Raw genomic sequence first — 24685 nt, 5'->3', positions numbered from 1 at the left:
AGTGTGTGGTCTCCCTTGCTACATACAACACAGAACACACTTAACTATGGGGGTACTCTGGTGGGGACTTCCGTGCTAAGTGTACACCCTGACTTTCCACATTAAGAACCGAGGTTTAGCAGATCCAGGTGACCCTTAGGTTACTTCCTCTGAGCTCTATATTTGTCCCATAAATAATCAGCCAGCAGGATGAAGCTTCATATGGCTGTGAACCCAGTGAGCCAAAAGAGGACCATCAGTCTCAATCTGATACTGCTGCTACACAGCCACCATGCTTCCTCTTCCTCCTATTTGTAGATTAAGACAGGCATTTAGAAGTTACCAAAACTGTAAAAATTGAGGTTGCACTCATAACCTAGCTTTATCTCAGAATTACTTGGATTCTAAACAAATACAGATTTTGGGGCCTATACCAGACATACTAAATCAGGTTCTTTGGAGAATGGGGTCAACAATTTATTGGGTTTTTTTAAAATAAAATTTTAAGTAGATAATGCATGCACACAGTAAAACACACACACACAACACTTGAATAGTACAAAAGAGCAGTGTGTCTCCATTCCATGTCTGACATTCCCATCCCTGGTTTCTCTTTCCAAAGACCCTCTTACTAGCTTCTTGGGAGCTGTTGTCCATGCATGTACATACACTCTGAACACTTTCAACGCACCACTTCACACCTGCAGTTTCAATGTATAAATGAACGTGCTGTTAATTTAAGTTGGAATTTATACTTTAAAAAGCTGACGAGTGATTCTAACCTACAATCAAGTTTAGGAGCCACTAATATAGTTCCCCCTAAATAGGTATGAAGCAGAACACTAAAATTTACTGTACACACTTCCAACAATACCAAAATTATATGACAAAGAGGGGAAATTACTACAAAAGGAATTACTCCAAATATATATACACAAATCATACTTCTGAATTCCAACAAGATCTCTGAGTGACAAATTCCTTGTAAAGTCAAATGAATTTAACTTGAAGGCAGCTAGCTATTGACAACTTACTAATAGTTCTAACTTCACCCTGATGTTAAATGAAGGCTCTTAATGAACTTTTAATTAAAGAAATTATAATACAAACAAACCTAAAAAATGTGAGCCTAAAAAAATTACAGACAGCATGGACTGGCAGGAAACAGGATGACTCTAAGTTGGGGCCAGCCAGCATGAATTTCCCTCATGTATCAGCTGTTTAACTTTGCAAACACCTTGCCATCTCTCCAGGCCTGAGTTTTTTCACTGCTAGATGGGGATAATTTCTACCTATTTTCTAGTTTCTAGGTCTTTGAAGCCCAAATGAAATAATTTATGTGAATAAGTTTTGTAAATTAGAAAGCTTTATACAATTATCATGATATGCTATATCATATCATTTTATAGTTAAAAATAATTAAATTCATTTAATTCCATAACCATGACAGACAGTACACTTTATTTTGCTAGCTAGAAAATCTGACAATGTAAAAAATTAACTCATTTGGAAGAGCTGCAAGATTCTCTTATTAACTAACACTAATGACAATAGTTGATAATATGATTTTAATTCTGTGAAACTGAATATATTTTAATTCTGTGAAATTGAATATATTTATCATATCAAGTAATATGAAGAAAAATAAGTCTTTTCTTTTAATTATAGGAATTATACCTAGAAAATAACCAAATTGAAGAAATAACTGAAATTTCTTTTAATCATACCAGAAAGATCAATGTCATTGGATTACGTTATAATAAAATTGAAGAAAATAGAATTGCTCCTTTAGCCTGGATAAATCAAGAGTAAGTACATGCTACAATTTGATGTTCATAGATGAATTCTTTTCCTTTGCCATTACTAAACAGGGTATGAAAATGAGTGAGTGAGGAAGATGACAGCATTCTTAGTGAACCTCCCCCTACCAAAAACTTGGTTATTTGCAGAGTTCAAATTGTTCATGATATAACTGATGTTAGGATAGCTATGGTCACTGCTGCTGTGGATAACCTACAATGTACAAGGGTCAAGCCCAAGCAGCATGACCTAAGGTCTGATCACTGTGCTGGTCTGTTGACCTCACAGGCAGTCATGAACTTTAAGTTTGATAATCCTCTACCCGCAGAGAAGATTACAGTCTTTGTAGCTTAAGATGGAGAAGCTCTATACAGTCAGCAAAAACAAGACCTGGAGCTGACTATGGCTCAGATCATCAGTTCCTTATTGCAAAATTTAGGCTTACATTGAAGAAAGTAGGGAAAACCACTACCATTTGGGTATGACGCAAATTAAATCCCTTATGATTATACAGTGGAGGTGACAAATACATTCAAGGGATTAGATCTGATAGAGTACTTGAGGAACTATGGACAGAGGTTTGTAACACTGCACAGGAGGTGTTGACCAAAACCATTCCCCCAAAAAGAAATGCAAGAAGGCAAAGTGGTTGTCTGAAAAGGACTTACAAATGGCTGAGAAGAGAAGCAAAAGGCAAAGGAGAAAAGGAAAGATATACCCAACTGAATGCAGAGGTCCAGAGAATAGAAAGGAGAGATAGGAAAGCCTTCTGAAGTGAACAATGCAAAAAAATAGAGGAAAACAACAGAATGGGAAAGCAAAAAAAAAAAAAAAATAGAGGAAAACAACAGAATGGGAAAGACTAGAGATCTCTTCAAGAAAACTGGAGATACCAAGGGAACATTTAAAGCAAAGATGGGCACAATAAATGACAAAAACGGCAAGGACCTAACAGAAGCAGAAGAGATTAGAAGATGCCAAGAATATAAAGAACTGTACAAAAAAGGTCTTAATAATTCAGATAACCATGATGGTGTGGTGACTCACCTGGAGCTAGATATCGTGGAGTGTGATATCAAGTGGGCCTTAGGAAGCATTACTACAAACAAAGATAGTGGATGTGATGGAATCCCAGCTGAGCTATTTCAAATTCTAAAAGAGAATGCTGTTAAAGTGCTCAATACGCCAGCAAATTTGGAAAACTCAGCAGTGGCCACAAGACTGCAAAGGTCAGTTTTCATTCCAATACCAAAGAATGTTCAAACTATCATACACTTTGCTCATTTCACATGCTAGCAAGGTAATGCTCAAAATCCTTCAAGCTAGGCTTCAACGGTATGTGACCTGAGAACTTCCAGATGTACAAACTAGACTTAGAAAAGGAAGAGTAACCAGAGATCAAATTGCCAACATCTGCTGGATCTTAGAAAACTCAAAGGAATTCCAAAAACCCCATCTACTTCTGCTTCATTGACTACACTAAAGCCTTTGGCTATGTGGATTACACCAAACTGTGAAAAATTCTTAAAGAGATGGGAATACCAGGCCACCTTACCTGCCTCCTGAGAAACCTGGATGCAGATCAAGGAGCAACAGTTAGAACTGGACATGGAACAATGCACTGGTTCCAAATCGGGAAAGATTACGTCAAGGCTGTATACTGTCACCCTGCTTATTTAACTTATATGTAGAGTACATCATGTGAAAAGCCAGGCTGGATGAATCACAAGCTGGAATCAAGATTGCTGGGAGAAATAACAACCTCAGATATGGAGATGATATAACTCTAGTTGCAGAAAGTGAAGAGGAACTAAAGAGCCTCTTGATGAAGGTGAAAGAGCAGAGTGAAAAAGCTGGCTTAAAACTCTAATTGAAAAACTAAGATCATGGCATCTAGTCCCATCACTTCATGGCAAATAGAAGGGTAAAAAGTGGAAACAATGACAGATTTTATTTTCTTGGGCTCCAAAATTACTGCAGACTGTGACTGAAGCCAGAAAATTAAAAGACACTTCTTGGAAGAAAAGTTATGACAAACCTAGACAGCGTACTAAAAAGTAGAGATAGTACTTTGTCAACAAACATTTGTATAGGCAAAGCTATGGTTTTTCCAGTAGTCATGCAGGGATGTGAGAGCTGGACCATAAAGAAGGCTGAGCTCCAAAGAATTTATGCTTTAAATTATGGTACTAGAGAAGACTTTTGTGAGTCCCTTGTACAGCAGGGAGATCAAACCAGTCAATCCTAAAGAAAATCAACCCTGAACATTCATTGGAAGGACTGACGCTGAAGCTGAAGCTCTAATACTTTGGCCACCTGATGTGAAGAGCCCACTCATTGGAAAGACTGAAGGAAAGAGGAGAAGGGGACAACAGAGAATAAGATGACTGGATGGCAACACTGACTCAATGGACATGAATTTGAGCCAACTCTGGGAGATTGTGAAGGACAGGGAAGCCTGGTATGCTGCTGTCCATGGAGTCACAAAGAGTCAGAGATGACTCAGAGACAGCAATAACAATACAGTAAGGAAGGAAACTACCCTTCTCCCCTTTTCTCCTCCCTCACCATTAGATTCCATATCACACTGTCTTCATTCCTTGATACTATTTCTCTATCTCAAGTCTTACAAAAGAGACTGAAGAATGCATGACCTGATAGAGAAAGCAAAAAACAGAGCCCACTTTCCTTGAGAGGAATCAATGGTCCCAGGCTGTAGCTCTCAGGGAAGTGCAAAGTGTCAAGGCCTTACCTGTCAGGAGGGAGATGATTAGCTAAACAGGGAAGCAGGGTCAGGCCCCGGCAGCAGGTACCATCAGAGCAGATCTGAAGTCATGTTGTGAGGGAATGAGGGATTTGAGTAGCATCATGGGGATAGGCATGTTTCAGAAGCAGGACAGAGATGAAAAGAGACCTTGAGGGCCCCTCAGGTTTAGCAGGATGTGGCAGTGGCAGGGCAACTGAGTCTTCAGCAAGTGAAAAATCTTCATGCGGTGGGCAGAAGCTGCAGGTGAGGCTCCTGAAAAAAGCCAGGGAGTTCACCACATTTCCCAAATCTTCTTATTGGTTATTAACTTTTTCTAGATCCCTCATTTTTATCCCAAGTCCCAGATCCCAAGTTATCAGATCAATGTGGAAGAAGAATGCACAAACCTCTTACTGCTACTTCCTTGCTAGAACCAAAGATGATTGTAGGGATAGGGTTTTGATGTCAGCTAGAACTTTGGACTTTATTTCCAATATAAGTTATGCCTCAGAGATATTTGTGGGCCCTCTTTGGGTCTCAGCATTACCTCTAGGATATGAGCTTCTTCGCTCTCAACTCTGGTGCTTCTCCATAAGACAAGAACTCAAGCAGCTGTTACCCAGGTAAGAGCACTAACCTTGCAGCTAGCCACCATACAGACACACTTGCACTGGGAATCATTACTAAACATTGGCATGAAGGCAGACAAGCATCCTGACTGGCTTGTCAAAACTTGGAGCTAACAGTCACTGCCCTGATGCATCCACATTGTCTACTCTCTTCTAGAAATCTAGAATCGATAGACCTCTCCTACAACAAGCTCTACCATGTCCCCTCCTATCTACCCAAGTCACTGCTGCACCTTGTACTCATCGGGAACCAGATAGAACGCATCCCTGGCTATGTGTTTGGTCACATGGAACCAGGCCTGGAATACCTGTACCTGTCATTTAATAAGCTTGTGGACGATGGCATAGACCGAGTCTCCTTCTATGGAGCTTACCATTCTCTGCGAGAGCTGTTTCTGGATCATAATGAATTAAAATCTATACCACCTGGGGTACAAGAAATGAAAGCACTACATTTCCTGAGACTGAACAACAACAAGATACGGTAAATTTTGACTTTCTCAAGTATCCATTTAAATTGTCATGGGTGACAAAATATAATTAAATGATCATGACATAATGTCTGGAATTTAAAGAAAAACTGACAAGAGGTTGCATCAAACAACAATGTAATTGTTAATGATTGTTGAAGTTGGATGATAATAAGTATTAAGGATTCATTATAGTTTTTTCCCTACTTTTCTATGTTTGAAAACTTCCCTGTTAACTTTTTAAAAAATAGAGTATGATTACATAATATCTAGAATCTTAGAGACACTTTCAAGTGAGACTTCAAGGCCATAGGTTATGGTGCTGTTCCTACCTCCATATGTGATTTCAAACACACTGATCTGTAGAGCACAAAACCTAAGTGTATGCTAATATTAAAATTGCTTGCTTCTATCTAGATTTTTCTGAAAACAAAATTCTGAAAACATTTATTAAAACTCAGTTTCTTCACTTCTGAGGACACATTTTTCTGTGTGTGTTCTGTTTGCTGACTGAGTCATCCCCCCTGCCTAAAAAGTATGAATGTCTCAAGATTAATCTGGGACACTTTCTTAGTGCAGCCAATGAGGGTAACAGATCCTTGAGCTCTGTGGTCCTGTCTTTGAAGATTATACTCTTTATTCTTTTACCTATCTCTAAAATTCCAAACACAAACTTCTAAAATATCCCACTTTTGGTGGGATATAGGTGCCAATGGTGTGATATCTCCATCATAACCTTTCTCCTCCACCACTGAACCAATGGTTTTTTTTTTTTTTTTTACTCATGATGACTCTTGCTTGCATCTGTCATTTCCTTAGGGGTAACAAAATGATGAATTTCTATTTTTGTCATTCTTTCCACATTTGTTAAATGGAATTCCTCTGTAACCTGGAGAAGGGAATGGCAACCCACTCCAGTATTCTTGCTGGGAGAATCCCATGGACAAAGGAGCTTGATGGGCTCTTTGCAATCCATGGGGTTGCAAAGAGTCAGACATGATTGAGTGACTAAGCACATTCCTCTGTAAATAATATTTTCTTATCAGCAAGGGCAAGTTCCTTACTCTGAAAGGTAAGATAAATTCTCTGTTCTTTCCTTTAAATTGCCCATCATGGTAAGAAGTTGGTTACAAATTTGTAACTATGTGAGGTGATGCATATTAACTTATGGTGGTGATCATTTCAACCATACACACACACACACACACACACACACACCCCTAATCATTATGTTGTATACTTGAAACTAATACAATGTTATGCCAATCTTATCCTTATAAAATTATAAAAAATTATACATATGCATTAACCACGGATGAAAAAGACTGTAAAAGATTTTAAAAATTTAATAGTGGCTGTCTCAGGAAAAAAAAAAGACGTTGGTGCCTCAATATTTTTGCTTTATTACTTTGTTTCTGGCCTTCTTTCTCTGGAGACTCAATATGAACTTATGGCTTTATATATTAAGAATGTTTCCATCAGTTGCAATTACTGTTCTTAACTGTCTCATCTTCAGCTGATGGAGCCCTTTGAGCTGGCTCCTGAGTCCTTGGACAGGCCTCCATAGATCTTGGATGGCTCACTTTTACATTCCCCACTACAGGCCAATGCCAGCCTCCTTCCAAAGAGCCCTAGCTCCTCTCACTGGGGAATAGTGTTCAGAGGCCCCAGTCTGGGCACCAGGCATCTTTCTTTCAAAAGTATTTTTAGTCTCCAAGGCCTTTCAGTGGACTGCCAGAAATATGCACTTTTGTTACACACACACACACACACACACACACACACACACAAGAACAAAAACGGGTCATACTGATATTCCCAAATCAAATTTGCCATTATAGGCTGATGTATATGGTGGAGGCCAATACAATATTGTAAAGCAATAATCCTCCAATTGAACAAAAAAGCAAAAGCAAAAAAATTTACCACTATAGAGAAATCCTTCTGATGTAGACTTATCTTAAGCTGAAAATCTACGTAGCCAACAATAACTTACATTTACTACCTTACACTATATAAACCTATTTTGTAAGGTAATAAATGCATACCATTATTACAACTAACAGCAAAAGTACTTAATTAAGTTTATTATGTTTTTGGTAGTTCAATTTGTCCTTTGAATATGTTCCATGGAGGATGTATAGCTTAAGCACAGTAGTTTTCTCTGTAACAGTATGTCAACAATTTAATATTCAGATAGGTCTTTTGTTTGCTTAGAGTTCAGTCACTCAGTTGTGTCCAACTCTTTGTGACCCCATGGATTGCAGCATACCAGGCTTCCCTGTCATGACCAACTCCCAGAGCTTGCTCAAACTGATGTCCATCAAGTCAGTGATGCCACCCAACCATCTCACACTCTGTCATCCCCTTCCTCTCCTCCCTTCAATCTTTCCCAGCTTCAGGGTCTTTTCTAATGAGTCAGTTCTTCACATAAGGTGGCCAAGGTACTGGAGCTTCAGCTTCAGCATCAGTCCTTCCAATGAATATTCAGGACTGATTTCCTTTAAGACTGACTGGTTTGATCTCCTTGCAGTCCAAGGGACTCTCAAGAGCCTTCTCCAACGCTACAGTTCAAAAGTATTTTAGGAATTGCTACTTTCTACATAATATTTTTCTATGCCTGTCCCTTATACTGTATTTCATCCTTCTCCTTTGATTAATTTTTAAAATTAATTTCCTGTTGATGATTCCAGTGTTATTTTTGAAACTGTAAGCATACACATTCATATTCCATAACCCCTCAGAATTATTATACAAATTATCACATAGAAGTATTATTCATCTGTGAATAAGAAGAATAAGTATTATTTTCTTTTTTCTAGTCTTTACTTTTAAAAATTATCAGTATGTCCTGAATATCACTCCATATCAGTATGTAGAAAATATCCTCTTTCCTTTTAACAACTGAATAGTACTATTACGTAGGGACTTTATTCAACCAGTTTCTTACTGATAGACATTTGATTGTTTCCATTTCTCTATACTATAAATAATGGCACAAGGTGTTAAGTTCAGTTCAGTTAAGTTGCTCAGTTGTGTCCAACTCTTTGCGACCCCATGAATCGCAGCACACCAGGCCTCCCTCTCCAACATCATCTCCCGGAGCCCACCCAAACTCATGTCCATTGAGTTGGTGATGCCATTCAACCATCTCATCCTCTGTCGTCCCCTTCTCCTCCTGCCCCTAATCCCTCCAAGCATCATGGTCTTTTCCAATGAGTCAACTATTCGCATGAGGTGGCCAAAGTACTGGAGTTTCAGCTTCAACATCAGACCCTCCAATGAACACCCAAGACTGATCACCTTTAGGATGGAGTGGTTGGATCTCCTTGCAGTCCAAGGGACTCTCAAGAGTCTTCTCCAACACCACAGTTCAAAAGCATCAATTCTTCGGCACTCAGCTTTCTTCACAGTCCAACTCTCACATCCATACATGACTACTGGAAAAATCATAGCCTTGACTAGACGGACCTTTGTTGGCAAAGTAATGTCTCTGCTCTTTAATATGCTATCTATGTTGGTCATAACTTTCCTTCCAAGGACTAAGCGTCTTTTAATTTCATTGCTGCAATGACCATCCGCAGTGATTTTGGAGCCCAGAAAAATAAAGTCAGCCACTGTTTCCACTGTTTCCCCATCTATTTGCCATGAAGTGATGGGACAGGATGCCATGATCTTCGTTTTCTGAATGTTGAGCTTTAAGCCAACTTTTTCACTCTCCTCTTTCACTTTCATCAAGAGGCCCTTTACTCTTCTTCACTTTCTGCCATAAGACTGGTGTGATCTGCATATATGAGGTTATTGATATTTTTCCCAGCAATCTTGATTTCAGCTTGTGCTTCCTCCAGCCCTGCGTTTCTCATGATGCACTCTGCATGTAAGTTAAATAAGCAGGGTGACAGTATATAGCCTTGACGTATTCCTTTTCCTATTTGGAACCAGTCTGTTGTTCCATGTCCAGTTCTAACTGTTGCTTCCTGACCTGCATACAGGTTTCTCAAGAGGCAGGGCAAGTGGTCTGGTATTCCCATCTCTTTCAGAATTTTCCACAGTTTGTGGTGATCTACACAGTCAAAGGCATAGTCAATAAAGCAGAAATAGATGTGTTTCTGGAACTCTCTTGCTTTTTCCATGATCCAGCGGATGTTGGCAGTTTGCTCTCTGGTTCCTCTGCCTTTCCTAAAACCAGCTTGAACATCTGGAAGTTCACTGTTCACGTATTGCTGAAGCCTGGCTTGGAGAATTTTGAGCATTACTTTACTAGCATGTGAGATGAATGCAATTGTGTGTATAAGTAACTCTGTTCAAATATAATTTTGTATTTTCCAATCTAACTTTGGGATAAATCCCTAGAAATGGAATTGCTGAGTGAAAGGAATAAAATGAATATGTAATTTTGTTATATACTGCCAGATTCCTTTCCATGGGGCTGAAGAGTTTTGAATTCCCTTCAGTGATGCTTGATCCTATACAACTCTATCATCAGAACATGTGAATGAGCTTTGATTTGTTCTGTGGAAAGGTGGAAAAACCTAAGTTAGAGTGGCATGCCAGTATCATTTCAATTTAATTTTTCTTATCATAAATGAAATTAAGCATCCTTTTATGTTCACATGTCATTTCATTTTCTCCTCTGTAAACTGGTCACCAGGTATTTTTTTTTCCTTCTGATTTATCTTGCCTCCTAGATTTTTTAGGTCCTTGTATATTAGCCCTTTATTTAAGTTGCAAACACTTTTTCCCAGTTTGTGATTTGTCTTTTAACTTTACATTAAAAAAAAACACAAAAAAACTGTAGCCAATTTTTTAATCTTTTCTCCTAGTGCTTCTGGTTTTTGAGTCACACATAGGAAGATTTCTCCCTCCCTCCTAGGGTATAACCATGCTTTATTCTATTGCTTCTATGACTTCATTTTTTCATATGTAGATCTTGACATATTTGGATTTTTTTCTGGTATATAAGACAAGGATCTAATTTTATTTTAACTCCTAAATTATGAAGGTGGAATATTACTTCAATCCTTTATGACCTGCATGTCTATTTTTCCTCAGGAATATTCTTCCAGAACAAATTTGCAATGCTGAAGAAGATGATGATTCGAATCTGGAACATCTTCATCTTGAAAACAACTACATTAAAACAAGAGAAATATCATCCTATGCATTTTCATGCATAAGGTCATATTCAAGTATTGTTCTTAAACCACAAAATATCAAGTAATTCCAAGTTTTTCCTTGTCACTTGTAAATTATACTCATATATCTGTTTTAGTAGCATTTTCCTCAATAAGAGATACAATGTCATATTAAAATATCATTATGCTAGTCAACCTGCATCACCAATGCACAGGACAACCAAACACATATTTACAAGGTTTAGTCTTTTAACAGTTTCAGTGAAGCTTTCAGTTTCACACTCTAGAAAGAAGCCATCTTGCTGCAAACTTTTCTCATAAGAATAGGATGTTGTGTGCTGCTGAAGTAGACTGAGAGAATCTGAAACTAAATATGCCCTTTACAACAGACCACAGAATTTCTATTAGCTAAGAACTCCCTAAGTCTTTTAAAAAAGTATGTATGTTCAAGACCAAGAAGTGGATGGCTGGAAAAAATAATAGGTAGAATTTATTAACTAATGTTCTGTTTATTATTCTGTTAAAGCAAAAATTTATTAATTTTCTGTAAGTAAGATCCTATAATACAATTATTGATATAAATAAACTTAATCATTGGCTTAGCTTTAGTTCCTTCTATTAATTACATGAATAGAATTAAAATATAATTACTATAAGGTTAATTTCCTGGTTTTGAGAATTATACTATGGTTAAGTATGTGCTTATTAACATTAGGGAACGATGGGAGAAGGGTATATGTGAATTCTATATGATTTTTACAATTTCTCTGTAAGTCTAAAAAGTTTAACAGTATTTTAAGATCACCCTCATAATTATTTGCTCAAGATCAAAAGATTTATGGAAAGCAGTGGAGTTTGCTTAAAATATAAGTTAACTACCCTTGACTAAACCTTGTAAATAGAAACCTAATGCATACATTTAAAAAACTTTTGCTCCTCTGGTCATTGTTAACATCTCTTGTCTTGGTCCTAATTTGCTCAAATGTATCTTTTGACTCAATACAACATAAAGCTATTAGTATTCATTATGTAGTAGCTCCTAACAAAATCATATCATGTATTAAAATTTTCATTATATAATGATATCTTATCTTTATTTCTAAAATAATTTTTAAAAGACACATATAGAAACCATGTTGATTTTTCTTGTTACTCTCAGTTTTGTACCTTGGACAAACACCAGATTAGGTGTTTTTAATTAATTAAAACACTAGATTAATTTCTAGTCTTGGCCCCATTGGGCAGATTACTCTAATTTTTCAAACTTTAGTTATTTAATCTTTTAATAGTTCTCCCACATTTCTCAGAGCCTTTCAGCCCCACTTCACAGGGCTGTTACGAGAACCAGAGAAGAATACAAAGTATTTGGGAAGGGTGACATGCATAGGGAGTACACTTAATATTGCCAACCTTTCATATAAAACTGACAGTAAACAGCATATTCAATCAAAGTTGATTATTACCTGGGGAGCTTTCAAGATGTAGAAGTTTGATTTATCCCATTTAAGATAATGTTATTTCTAAGCCCCCCTTCTTAACATATAGGCTTTTGAGATCACAATATGAGCAAGAATAACAATATGATACAGACTGTTAGAATCAAGCATCAAAGGCCAGGTGTCTAAGAAGAGAAATAAAATCTACGGAACAAAAAGTTCAGATTTATAACCAGTTTGGGTATGTAGAAGAAACATTACTAATTTAAATTGGCCAAGTTGAATGAAAGACAAATAACAAGAAGATACAGGTATTTGTTTAACTTAACAAGAACCCTTGTGCTGTCTGAATATAAATGCATCAATGTAAATGATTTAAAGCAACTTAAACAGTAAAAAAAAAATTACTGTCAGAGGGACTCAAACCAAATAAAGTAAGTCAAAAGAATTAGCATCCTAGACAACAGAGATGAATACTGAAGCATTCTTGCATTAATTTGTCCTTCTGATTTTAATCAGCTGTGTCCCAGATGCTGTTTTAGAGAGAAAGGGATGAAGAGATCAGATGAGGTCTCTGCTCTCTGGGAATGTGTGGTGTTTTAGGGGCAATAAGCAGGAAATCAAACAGACAATCAAATTAACAAGTCAAGTGTGATGAAATCAGTACAACAGGGTGGTGATGTAATAAAGTATGTTGAGGTCCCAAAGCCCCTCTGCCTTAGGCCTAGGGGTATTCCCAGATTGTGGGTCTCTAGAGTGTGCAAACAGCAAAAGTCACAATAAGACACTGCAACCCCCAGAAGGCTTGGAGTAACACTAGACCCAGGCACACACTGAGATACTACTGTGCACTGAGAGATACCCTGTTGGGAGAAGAATCTCTAGAAAGGTGAAAAATCAGAATGACTGATGGAAGCTTTGTTCTTAAGTTGGAAGATGCTTTTATTTTTACTGATTATATAATTTAAAATATAAAATATATCTAGCATTAAACCTGTTTGCTTTGAAAGTTTATAATGCTCTGGATAGAAGCTTTAATTTCATTTTTAAAAAGTGATAAATGTCCATATAGCAAACACTGTTCATGATATATAATGTTTATATAATGTATAACAAAGAGGTGTTCTGTTTGGCTTCATTAGTATACTGTAATTACTAACACAGATGTACACTAAATACTAACTATATTTTCAATTTTAAGATTTGGCTTATTGTAGATTAAGGTATTTCATAAAAAGCATTAAAGATATGATGTGGTTAAAGAAACCTATGGCCTAGAATTATAAGGAAATAATTACACCAAGAATCAGGACATCTGGGTACCCATCTTGGTCTCCAGTAATTATGCAGTCATTTAACTTTTCTGGGATCACTTGATTCAATTACAAAATAGCATTCTTGGAACACATCAATGGTTTTCAAGCATGGCTCATCAGGAGTTCATGGTGCCCTGGGGAGGAGGGGTCCTTGAGAGAGGAAGTACACAGAGTCTGTGTACTCCCTTCAGACAAAACAGCTCTGCTACCATCAGAAAGGGTTAGCTGACACTGTTCCTGTCTGCCTCCCTAGCTCCCCTTATTTCTTGAAACCAACAGACAAGGTACTATATAAATCACACATCAAGTTCTAAAAGTCATAAAGAACACTCAGCCAAAGTCCCGGGTCCTTACCCTCTCTCCTCAGCTGCTCCTATACTTTCAGAGAACTTCACTGGAGACCTTTGGCCTGAAGAAACATTTCTTAGTTACGAGGATTACAGCTGCCTGAACAGAGCCAACCTCTGGGTATGCCGGGACAAGGAAGCTTAGTAGCTGTGTCTGTTCCTTTGGAGCTCCAGCACCATAGTGGTGCTCAGCCCTGAGCACCTCTGTCACAACCAAAGACTGCTGACCTCTGACCTAAAACACCCTGAAGGGCAGTTAGCGTGAGTGCATGTTCTATAGGATGGGGACAATACGGCAGTGCTGCTGCATGCAGAGATTGGGATCACATCTTTGTCTCTGCCAGACTGTGTGACTCCCTATGGAGCAGACAGGTGAGGATGCCCCCAGCACCCTGAGGGTGAATATGCGGCATTTGGGGACAACAGGGAGTATGTGACTGAGCCTGGACTTAACATGCATCTGCTGAATGCAGTCCCGAAAGTGGAAAGTCTGGACACTTGAGAGTGGGTAGGTGCACCCATAAATCTGGCAGGTGCTGCCAAAAGGATTGAGAAGATACAACACTGTCTCCTTCGGCTTTTACGGTCAAGTGACTGACTCTACGTACATCCCTTAGGAGTTGGGCTTGAGGTTAAAGTTAACTATTCCTAGGGATGACTTCTTCTATTAACATGGAAAACACCACCCACAACACGAGTTGAAATGTGCCTCTAGTCCACATTTGACACCACTAACAGCAATAAGGATGATCACCTCATTCGCACAGAAGAATGTGATTATTCCTGCAACCGTTCAAACTGTGTAGTCAAAACCTTTAAGTTCACTGGAAAGTGTTAATAAACTATAATGCTTGTTTCAAGATAATTTTAGATTTGGTATGTGGAAATTTAGTCACAGATGATGGGTATATAGCTAAATTAGGATAAAATCCCAAATTTCTACTGGTGCCACAGTGTGCTATAGGCAAAAATGGTTTCCCTGAGTTGACAAATTTAGATCAGGAGTAATAAAGAAGTCTGTGGTATATATGGTAAAGGAAATAACTAGCACTGAGTTTGGGGGAGAAAAGATCCCTAGGCTTAAACTGGGGCTTGAAATTTGAATCAGCTGAAGGGGAGGGAATAACTGACTGAAGCAAAGAGCCATGAGCCAAGCATAGTTGAGGTTCACCAGTGGAGAAGAGACCATACAGGAAATAAGAGGCTTGGGGTGGCCTGGAAGGCCCATAAGAGGACACCATACTTAACTGCAGTGAGAAATACAGGATACCACCAGATAACTCTGAAGAGAGGTATATGAAAGTAATTAAGGGAAAAGAGCCACCACTCTAATAATCTAGAAACAGAATAAGAGGGACCCACTCAGTATAGGTGACAGGAGGAACAAGCAGAAACAGGGATACATGACAGAGACTTTGAAAGAAAGAAAGAAAAAAAAACAAACCTACATTCTCATTGCTGGAGGTTAAGTCTGAAGGCAAGCTTGCCATATTTGTCATCTTCTGAGGGGCTCAATCTCAGAAGGACATTATGAACCATGAATAACTGAGAATATACATGTGTGCACAGTAAGTTGCTTCAGTTGTGTCCAACTCTTTGTGACCCTATGGACTGTAGCCCGCCTGGCTCCTCTGTCCATGGGATTCTCCAGACAAGAATACTGGAATGTCTTGCCTTGCACTCCTCCAGGAGATCTTCCTGACCCAGGGATTGAACCTGTGTCTCCTGCATCATAGGCAGATTCTTTACCACTGAGCCACCGGGAAGTCCAATAGAGAATATATTAAAAATAAAATGAACTGATAGAAGGGAGGGGACATGTGCATACCTATTGCTGATTATGTTGATATATGGCAGAAACCAATTCAAAATTATAAAACAATTATCCTCCAAATAAAAATAAATAAAATTTAAAAAATGAACTGATTGTAAAAAGGAAGAGAAGAAAAGAAAAAAGAAAAGGGAAGTAGTGATCTACCATGCAAGGGATACAAAGAAAAAAGGAAAAGGGATAATGATCTACCAGGCAAGGGATACAAAGAAGAGAAAAGCAGATAAAAAGGAAAACTGCTCTGAGTCTCAGTGATGCTGCTGAGAAACTTAGAAAAAGAGACAGTTTGGGTGAGAATATGCTGAAGTTTGGAGGTGTCACTATAGAATTTAGGCAGGAGGAAGGGAATGCACTCAGCTGGAGGGGAATCCGAAGGAAAGGTTACAATGAGGGGTGGATGAAGAGAAGGGCAGAAGCAGAAGCCTAATGGGTACTGACTTTCAATTTCAAGAGGAATAAGTTTACTGTATGGCTGCATCTGACTTGAGCCATATGATCTGACCTCAAGGAGCTTCCAAGGCACAAGGCAAGCTGTGCCTAGAAGCCCAGCTCCTCAGCAAGTGCCTCCTCCCTTCAGTACTTGGCATCTGTTCCACCAATCTCCTGACAGACAGGTCTGGTTTTATGAGTTAGGTCTGCACTGATTATTTATTTGCAATGTAGGATGTTGTACAGTAGATTGGTAGAAAGTATACTATGTTTTCCTAAAAGACTGTAAAACAAAATAAGAGACAATTCATTTCTTGAATCCCTATATTCTGTGTATAGAGTAGGTACTAATATAATTGTTGATCTCTCAGTCTAAACAATCAGCTCATGAGTTGTCCAAAGCTGACATTAATACTATCCCTAAACAAAACAAAGAGAAATGTGCAAAATTTAAGGATTTTTAAAGGAAAAGTGATAAAGATTTATATACAGTCATATAATTAGTAAGGAATAATTTCTCTTATTAATATTTTCTGACATGGACATTAGAAGGCAGAGTATATTTTATAAAAAAATAAGTCATGCTTTGACAACTGATTGTTCTCCATAACAGCAACACTGACAATGTTTTCCAAAGCCATCATTTAAACAACATGAATTACTAGGTTCATAGATGCTGACATAAAAAAATAAAATACTCAAGTTCTGCTGTTTAAGTGAAACCTCAAAGGACTGGGTAAACCCTCTATGATATCTATTTCACCTCTTTCCCTTATTTAGAAAACAGAAAGTGTCCTCATAGGAGAAGTATTTACAAATTTGTAATGACTGAATTATTCATTTGTCCATAGTTGAATATGAATTCAACTTAAAATTCAAAAACATTAAAAGCATTTTGGGGTTGCAAAAAGTTGCACGCGACTGAGCGAGTAACACACACACACACATGTATGAAAATAGATGTTTCTGGCCACCTCTAGCCTATACCAGATGATTCCAGGGGGCCTTAAACCCTAGAAGTCTATGAAATGAAGTTCATCTCTTGCAATGAAAAAACAAGAATGGGTATCTTGGGTCTGAAACTGGAATCCTTATTAGCTGTGGACATGGTCAAGTTACTTAGACTCTGATTTCCAGTTTCCTTGCCCATGAAATTGAGGAGAATATCTGCCTACCAAGGCGTCTGTGAAGGTTAAATAAGGTGACATCCACAACAGTTCTGAGCACAGGGTGGACGTCAGATGACTATCCATTCCCTCAAGGATAGGTGCTGGGAAACCAGAAGGTAGGAAAGTTCAGTGACTTATTCAAGGCTGCCAAGTCTCATAATATGGTAGATATTAATAATTTAAGGAAATGATTCCTTAGATTGTGATATATACTGGAGAAAAGAATGGGCCTATTACAGTAGAGCAGGGGTCAGATAATGCTCTCTGTAGAGGACTGGGCTCACATGGGACGCTGCAGCCATGTCAGTAGCTCTCTTGAGCTTGGTGGCCTTTGTGCTGTGTCAGTGCATGCTCACATCCATTGCACAGAATAGAATGAAACCAGCTTAGAACATGTTATAAATTCAGTGTAAAACCAGAACTCAAAGAATCTAAACTATTTATTGTAGATTAGAAGCAGATTTTAAAAAATCCTGATTATAGGAAAGAAAAGTAATTTTGACTTACAAGTGTGATTCACTATAATAACATAAAACCAAAAAAAAAGAAAAGAGAGAGAGAGAGAGAGAAACTGTATTTAAAATAGCCAAACGAGAAGACTACTTGATCAATAAATCTGTTCTGCAGATGGGTTTCTACCATAGTGATAATCCGTAAGTTGGTCTACAGGGATATAGTAAGAGTCTGCGTGTAAGCCTTGGCCAGGTGCAGTGTGCTCTGGGCAGATGGTTCTGGGGTGTTTAAGTATTTACTTTTCTTTTGAACATCAGCTCTGATTAAAACTACTGCAACAGACCCAGAAGCATTGCTGAAAGACTTTTAGAGGAACTACAATCTACGTAAATAGTGTAGTTATGAGTTAGTGTACATTTCATCCTATATGTCTTAAACAACACTTTGGCATATTATAACATATTACTCACATGTCTTTGCTTCAACATTCTGAACAGGAAGAGTTGAAACTATAAGTCACATTGAAATTTGGTCTGTCACACACTGTTATTGGCAAAGAGGTGAATATTTCTAATTAGATCAATAGAGCTTAGTGATTATACAACTAAAGAATAAATGGCATGATTATTTCTTTTTTGACACTGTTTCCTTTTCTACAAGAAAACGGATTAAAAAAAACTTAAGTCTCTCCCTTTGCACAAAATGTGAAGAATGTGAATCCACACAAGGGAAAGTAGACTGTATTAAAAATAACATGTGATTGCACTAAACACATATTATTTTGGAAAAGAAAAGGAATACATCATGTTACTAGAATGTCATGGTGTGTTTCTAAGTAACAGAATCTCTGTGATCAAATAAACTTACATTAAACTAACAGCTTAATGTAAGATACAAGAAAACCTTTTTATAAATTGGGAACTGCTGAAAATTCATTTGCTTTACATAAGTTGAGAATTACATTCACAATTACCAAATTTATATATGAACTGTCTGAGATATTAACTACTGTGTGATAGTCAGAATAAAGAATGCACTGAAAATTGTAAATCTATTCTAGGTCAGTAGTTCTAAACTATCTGAAGAATGGACCTACCCTTTGAAGATAGGACTGAAGCTCTGATGGCTCTTCTATGCAGAAAAATACACAAACACTTCACATGTATCAACAGACTCATAAAACCCACCCTAAATGTAGAATAACACCTTAATCAACTTAAACTTTTCATGTAAATATTTCACCGCAGTTAAGGATAAATCAGAGTTAAAATTAATTTAAGGCAACTTATTCCCTTATTTCCCACAAATATTTAGCATTTATTCCCCATTTATTTAGCAATATTTTTAATGGTCACAGAAAAGTTGAAAGAATACAATGAACATCTATATATTTTCACCTATATTCACCAATTAATATTTTGTCATCTTCATTCTATCTTTTTCACTCTTTCCACATTCATATCTATACATATATATGTATTTGTGGGGTACAGGGGCTGGACTATTTGAATGTAAGTTGCAGATATAACATGTTGCCCCAGTGCTTCAGTATGAGTCTCCTAAGAACAAGGACATTTTCTTACATAACCATGAAACAATGATCACATTCTCAAACCCCAGACATTTAATATTGATTCAGTATCAACATCCTGTCCATATTCAGAGTTCCCCAACTGTCCCAACAATGTCCAAATCGCTGTGTGTGGTGTAATCTAATGGCTCAAGATCCAGTCAGAATTCACTTGCCTTTAGTCTCTAGTAATCTAAAGTAGCAACTGTCAGTCTGTGTGTTCCACTCCTTCACTTTTTGAAGGGATTCCAAGCCAGCTACCATGCAGAATGTCCCCTAATACACATTTGTCTCATTGCTTAGATTTAGGCAGAATATTTTTGGCAAGAATCCCACATAGGTGATATCATGTACTTTCTTTTGTATCACATCAGGAAGCACAAAATGTTGGGCTGGCCTGTTGTTGGTGATGCTAAGACATTTGGTTAAGGTGGTATCTTCATCTCCTTGTAATTAAGAAATATCCTACAAAGTAAGACTTTAGGTATGTGTGAATATCATGCCATCCAATAACTTTTCATTTACTGGCTTTTAGCTCCTATTGAAGTTCTTTGCCTAAATCGGTGACTACATTATAAGTTTCACAGTGGTGACTTTCTAATTCTATGGTTCCTTCTGTACTCATTAGTTGGCATGCCTCTACAGAAGGATCTGTGACCCTTTTGACCCTCTTTCCTTGTTACAATAAAAAGGATTTTGCATTTGATGTGTTATAATCCATTGCCACCCTTATTCTATGAGGTTCGCAAAGAGTCAGACATGACTGAGCAACTAAACTGAACTGAACTGAACTATGCCTTTACCCAAGCTTCTATGTTCTGTTCACAAGTCTGCAATTCTCTCTGTGAGCTTTTGTGCCTGCTGATATGATGTTTCAGGCATACCTTACAAATTCCCTGGTCCTGATCTGTTACTTGACATTTTTCTCACAAGCCTTGCTCGTTCTAATGAAAAGTGGACCTTAGCAACACAGATTGGAAGTTAGATGCACTCACTATTTTTCAGTCTTCTCAGAGGAAAGTGGTAGAAAATTTATTTAAAAGAAAACCATTACTTATACTCATTCCTGAAAGCAAACTGACCTATGAGTCATTATCTGAAAATATTTGATACCCATAGTTTTATAAATCCAACTCAATTCATTTAAAATGACTACTTATGGCATTAATTCCTTTTTAGAGGAAAACATTAAACAGGATGATGGCAGTAGCTCAACCTGCAGGTTGTAGAAGTGAGTCCTTAGCAGCATTGGGTATAGAAGAACGGTAGGTGAGAGCCAGGGACCAGAAACTCATCTGAAGAAGACCACCGCCAAGAGCTCACCCATTTGCTGGAATGGCACAGAAATTCAGTGTGGTCTTTTCCAAATTGAACTTTTAAAATATGGTAAATCTGGCCTTTGATGTAAATTTCCTGTTTTTAAAAAATAACATGTGCTCCAAACAAACCACAGCTGTGGGCTAGAAACTGCCCATGGGTCATGACCTACTGTATAAAGTCAATTCATTATAAACTACAGAGCCTAGTCCACCATGAGAGATGCTTGAACATTCAAAACTGCCAATAAAGTCATATCAAACCCATGAATTCACATCTTTCAGAAGTCTTTGGGAATACCTACTATATACAGAAATGGAATGGACGTAACTGAAGCAGAAGATATTAAGAAGAGGTGGCAAGAATATACGGAAGAACTATACAAAAGAGATCTTCATGACCCAGATAACCACCATGGTGTGATCATCCAACTAGAGCCAGACATCCTGGAATGTGAAGTCAAGTGGGCCTTAGGAAGTATCACCATGAACAAAGCAGGTGGAGGTGATGAAATTCCAGTTGAGCTATTTCAAATCCTGAAAGATGATGCTGTGAAAGTGCCGTACTCAATATGCCAGCAAATTTGGAAAACTCAGCAATGGCCACAGGACTGGAAAAGGTCAGTTTTCATTTCAATCCCAAAGAAAGGCAATGCCAAAGAATGTTCAAACTACCACACAATTGCACTGATCTCACATGCAAGTAAAGTAATGCTCAAAACTCTCCAAGCCAGATTTCAACAGTATGTGAACCATGAACTTCCAGATGTTCAAGCTGAATTTGGAAAAGACAGAGGAACCAGATGAAATTGCCAACATCTGCTGGATCACTGAAAAAGCAAGAGAGTTCCAGAAAAACATCTACTTCTGCTTTATTGACTATGCCAAAGCCTTTGACTGTGTAGATCACAACAAACTGTGGAAAATTCTGAAGGAGATGGGAATACCAGACCACCTTACTTGCCTCCTGAGAAATCTGTATGCAAGTCAAGAAGCAACAGTTAGGACATGGAACAACACACTGGTTCCAAATTGGGAAAGGGGTATGTCAAGGCTGTATATTGTCACTCTGCTTATTTAACTTATATGCAGAGTACATCATGAGAAATGCCAGGCTGGATGAAGCACAAGCTGGAATCAAGATTGCCAGGAGAAATATCAATAACCTCAGATACACCACCCTTATGGCAGAAAGCATAAAGAGCCTCTTGATGAAAGTGAACGAGGAGAGTGAAAAAGTTGGCTTAAAACTCAACATTCAGAAAACTAAGATCATGGCATATGGTCAATCACTTCATGGCAAATAGATGGGGAAACAATGGAAAGAGTGACGGACGTTATTTTTTTGGGCTCCCAAATCCCTGCAGATGGTGACTGCAGCCGTGAAATTAAGATGCTTGCTTCTTGGAAGAAAAGCTATGATCAATCTAAACAGCATATTAAAAAGCAGAGACATTACTTTGCCAACTAAGGTCCATCTAGTCAAAGCTATGGTTTTTCCAGTAGTCATGTATGGACCATAAAGAAGGTGGAACACTGAAGAATTGATGCTTTTGAACTGTGGTGCTGGAGAAGACTCTTGAGAGTCCCTTGGACTGAAAGGAGATCCAACCAGTCCAAGGAAATCAGTCTTGAATATTCATTGGAAGGATCGATCCTGAAGCTGAAACTCCAATGTTTTGGCCCCCTGATGTGAAGAACTGACTCATTGGAGAAGAGCCTGATGCTGGGAAAGATTGAAGGCAGGAGGAGAAGGGGACAACAGAAGATGAGATGGTTTGATGGCATCACCGACACGATGGACATGAGTTTACCCATGCTTACCCAGTTTGGGTAAACTCATGTCTCAGCAAGCTCTGGGAGTTGGTGATGGACAGGGCAGCCTGGTGTGCTGCAGTCCATGGGGTCGAAAGGAGCTGGACACGACTGACTGACTGAACTGAATAGAGCTATATACAAACTTGGTTATGCATAAATAACACACATTATTTACATCTTAGTATTTGATGGTCTAGAACATTCTTAAAGTAGGTATTTACAAGGCACATCTTCTCACATTCCTCAGGGCTTCCCTGACAATACTCCATCCCACTTTGCCTTTTTTCACTGCGTTTAACACCAATCTTTGAATAAATGGATGACCAAAATCTTCCTTGTGAAGTCTCTTCCTTCCTATAAGAGACTGTTACACAATCCATTAAAATATACTTAATGTAAAGGTCCATCTAGTTAAGGCTATGGTTTTTCCAGTAGTCATGTATGATGTGAGAGTTGGACTATAAAGAAAGCTGAGCGCAGAAGAATTGATGCTTTTGAACTGTGGTGTTGGAAAAGACTCTTGAGAGTCCTTTGGACTGCAAGGAGATCCAACCAATCCATCCTAAAGGAGATCAGTCCTGGGTGTTCATTGGAAGGACTGATGTTGAAGCTGAAACTCCAATATTTTGGCCACCTGATGCAAAGAGCTGAGTCATTTAAAAAGATCCTGATGTTGGGTAAGATTGAAGGCAAGAGGAGAAGGGGACGACAGAGGATGAGATGATTTGATGGCATCACCGACTCAATGGACATGAGTTTGGGTAAACTCCGGGAGTTGGTGATGGACACACGGAGGCGTGGCATGCTGCGGTTCATGGGGTTGCAAAGAGTTGGACATAAGTGAAGCAACTGAATATACACATACACATACATGCAACCAATGCTTCTTTTCATAAAATGTAAGTAAAGTGAATAATGCTTTTCTAATTTTGAAACTTGTTTACAAGATAATAATGTGCAGATTATTCATGATTCCTAAAGACTATAAATAGTAACACTAATTCTCCAATATTTAGACCAAGACAAATTTAGATAAGGCAAAACCCAAACAGTAAAAAACAGACATGTAGAAAAGAAATAGGTCCCCTTCAGAGGACCCTCATAGGAACCAAGAATGGAAGAAATTCTCCTCACAATACTTTAGGGAAGAGGAAGTACACTGATGTGTCTAGAATGACAATGTGCAAAGGTGTGGAGAAAAAACTCCAGTTTATATCCAAACGGTGTGTCTGTGCATGCTGGGCTGTCTATGTAGTTGTGAGGTAAATCTTCCCATTGGCAGCTCCAAGACTACGGCAAGGGGTTTGTGGGCCCTGGGCTCTACCTGTAGTCACAATGTCAGCAGAATAGGGTGAATAAGCCAAAAAGACCACTCACATTTTGGCATTATACTTCAAGGCCTATTTCTTTGCCTAAGCCTCTGACTAAAGATCACAACATCATGCTGGAGGAAAACAACCTCAGGGCTCACAAGTCGGGAGAGAAAAGAGGCTACAACATAGTTTTAGAAAAACAGTCTCACATGATGTGCCGCCCAGTTCTCTAGATAAGGTGGCAGAACCCAGCTTAGAAGGGTGGTGGTGGGGCAGATGCCATGACTGAGAGGAGAGGTGAGGTGAGGAAGGGGTGGAAGAGTAAGATGGGAAAGGGGCACTGTGTGCACAGAGGCAAAGGTAGAGGGTGGGAAGCACACGCTTCATTGCAATGAGAAGCTGCCACTCAGCCCCAGCCAGTGTTACCATGCAATATCATTATGTCTTTAAAAGAATATACCTAATTAAAAAGATTTTATTGCTAAAAATGCTAACCATCATCTGACCTAACAGCAAAGACCACTGACCATAGGTCACCATTAGAAATATAATAACAATGGAAAAGTTTGCAATATTGACAAAACTACCAAAATGTGACAGAGACATGAAGTGAGCAAATGCTATTGGAAACTACTGGCCAATAGTTTCGCTTGACACAGGGTTGCCTCAAACCTTCAGTTCATGAAAAAACACAAACAAAACTAGATCTATGAAATGCAATGAAGTGAAGCACAAGAAGGTATGCTTATAATGAGAATAAACAAACTACTGCTAACCACAGTGACCTTGATGGATCCCTAAAACATAACACTGGATGAAGAAATCCAGGCTCAAAAGAGAATGCAATGTATGACCCATATACATGGAAAGTTCAGGGAACTACAGTGTTTGAAGTCAGGCAGCAGCCTCCTCTGAAGAGAGAGTGATT

At 38.3% G+C, this 24685-nt stretch overlaps 2 protein-coding genes across 3 annotated transcripts in view; one reads left to right on the top strand and one right to left on the bottom strand.

The window, feature by feature from the left end:
- Window positions 1-13461, top strand: part of ECM2 (extracellular matrix protein 2) — a 40171-nt gene extending 26710 nt beyond the window's left edge. For both annotated transcript variants that reach the window (XM_040245762.1, XM_040245753.1), the window contains exons 8-10: window positions 1648-1787; window positions 5312-5638; window positions 10677-13461. In XM_040245762.1, coding sequence (XP_040101696.1) covers window positions 1648-1787; window positions 5312-5638; window positions 10677-10845 — 636 coding nt within the window. In that variant the 3' untranslated portion in view covers window positions 10846-13461. The remainder of the gene's footprint in view (window positions 1-1647; window positions 1788-5311; window positions 5639-10676) is intronic.
- The window catches only part of LOC120867416 (centromere protein P), a 236777-nt gene that overhangs the window by 65306 nt on the left and 146786 nt on the right, over window positions 1-24685 (bottom strand). The gene's annotated exons all lie outside the window — the stretch shown is intronic.

This window comes from Oryx dammah, unplaced genomic scaffold (assembly GCF_014754425.2).
Source record: "Oryx dammah isolate SB20612 unplaced genomic scaffold, SCBI_Odam_1.1 HiC_scaffold_1, whole genome shotgun sequence".
Classification (NCBI taxonomy): Eukaryota; Metazoa; Chordata; class Mammalia; order Artiodactyla; family Bovidae; genus Oryx; species Oryx dammah.
This window is presented reverse-complemented; position numbering and strand designations above follow the sequence as displayed.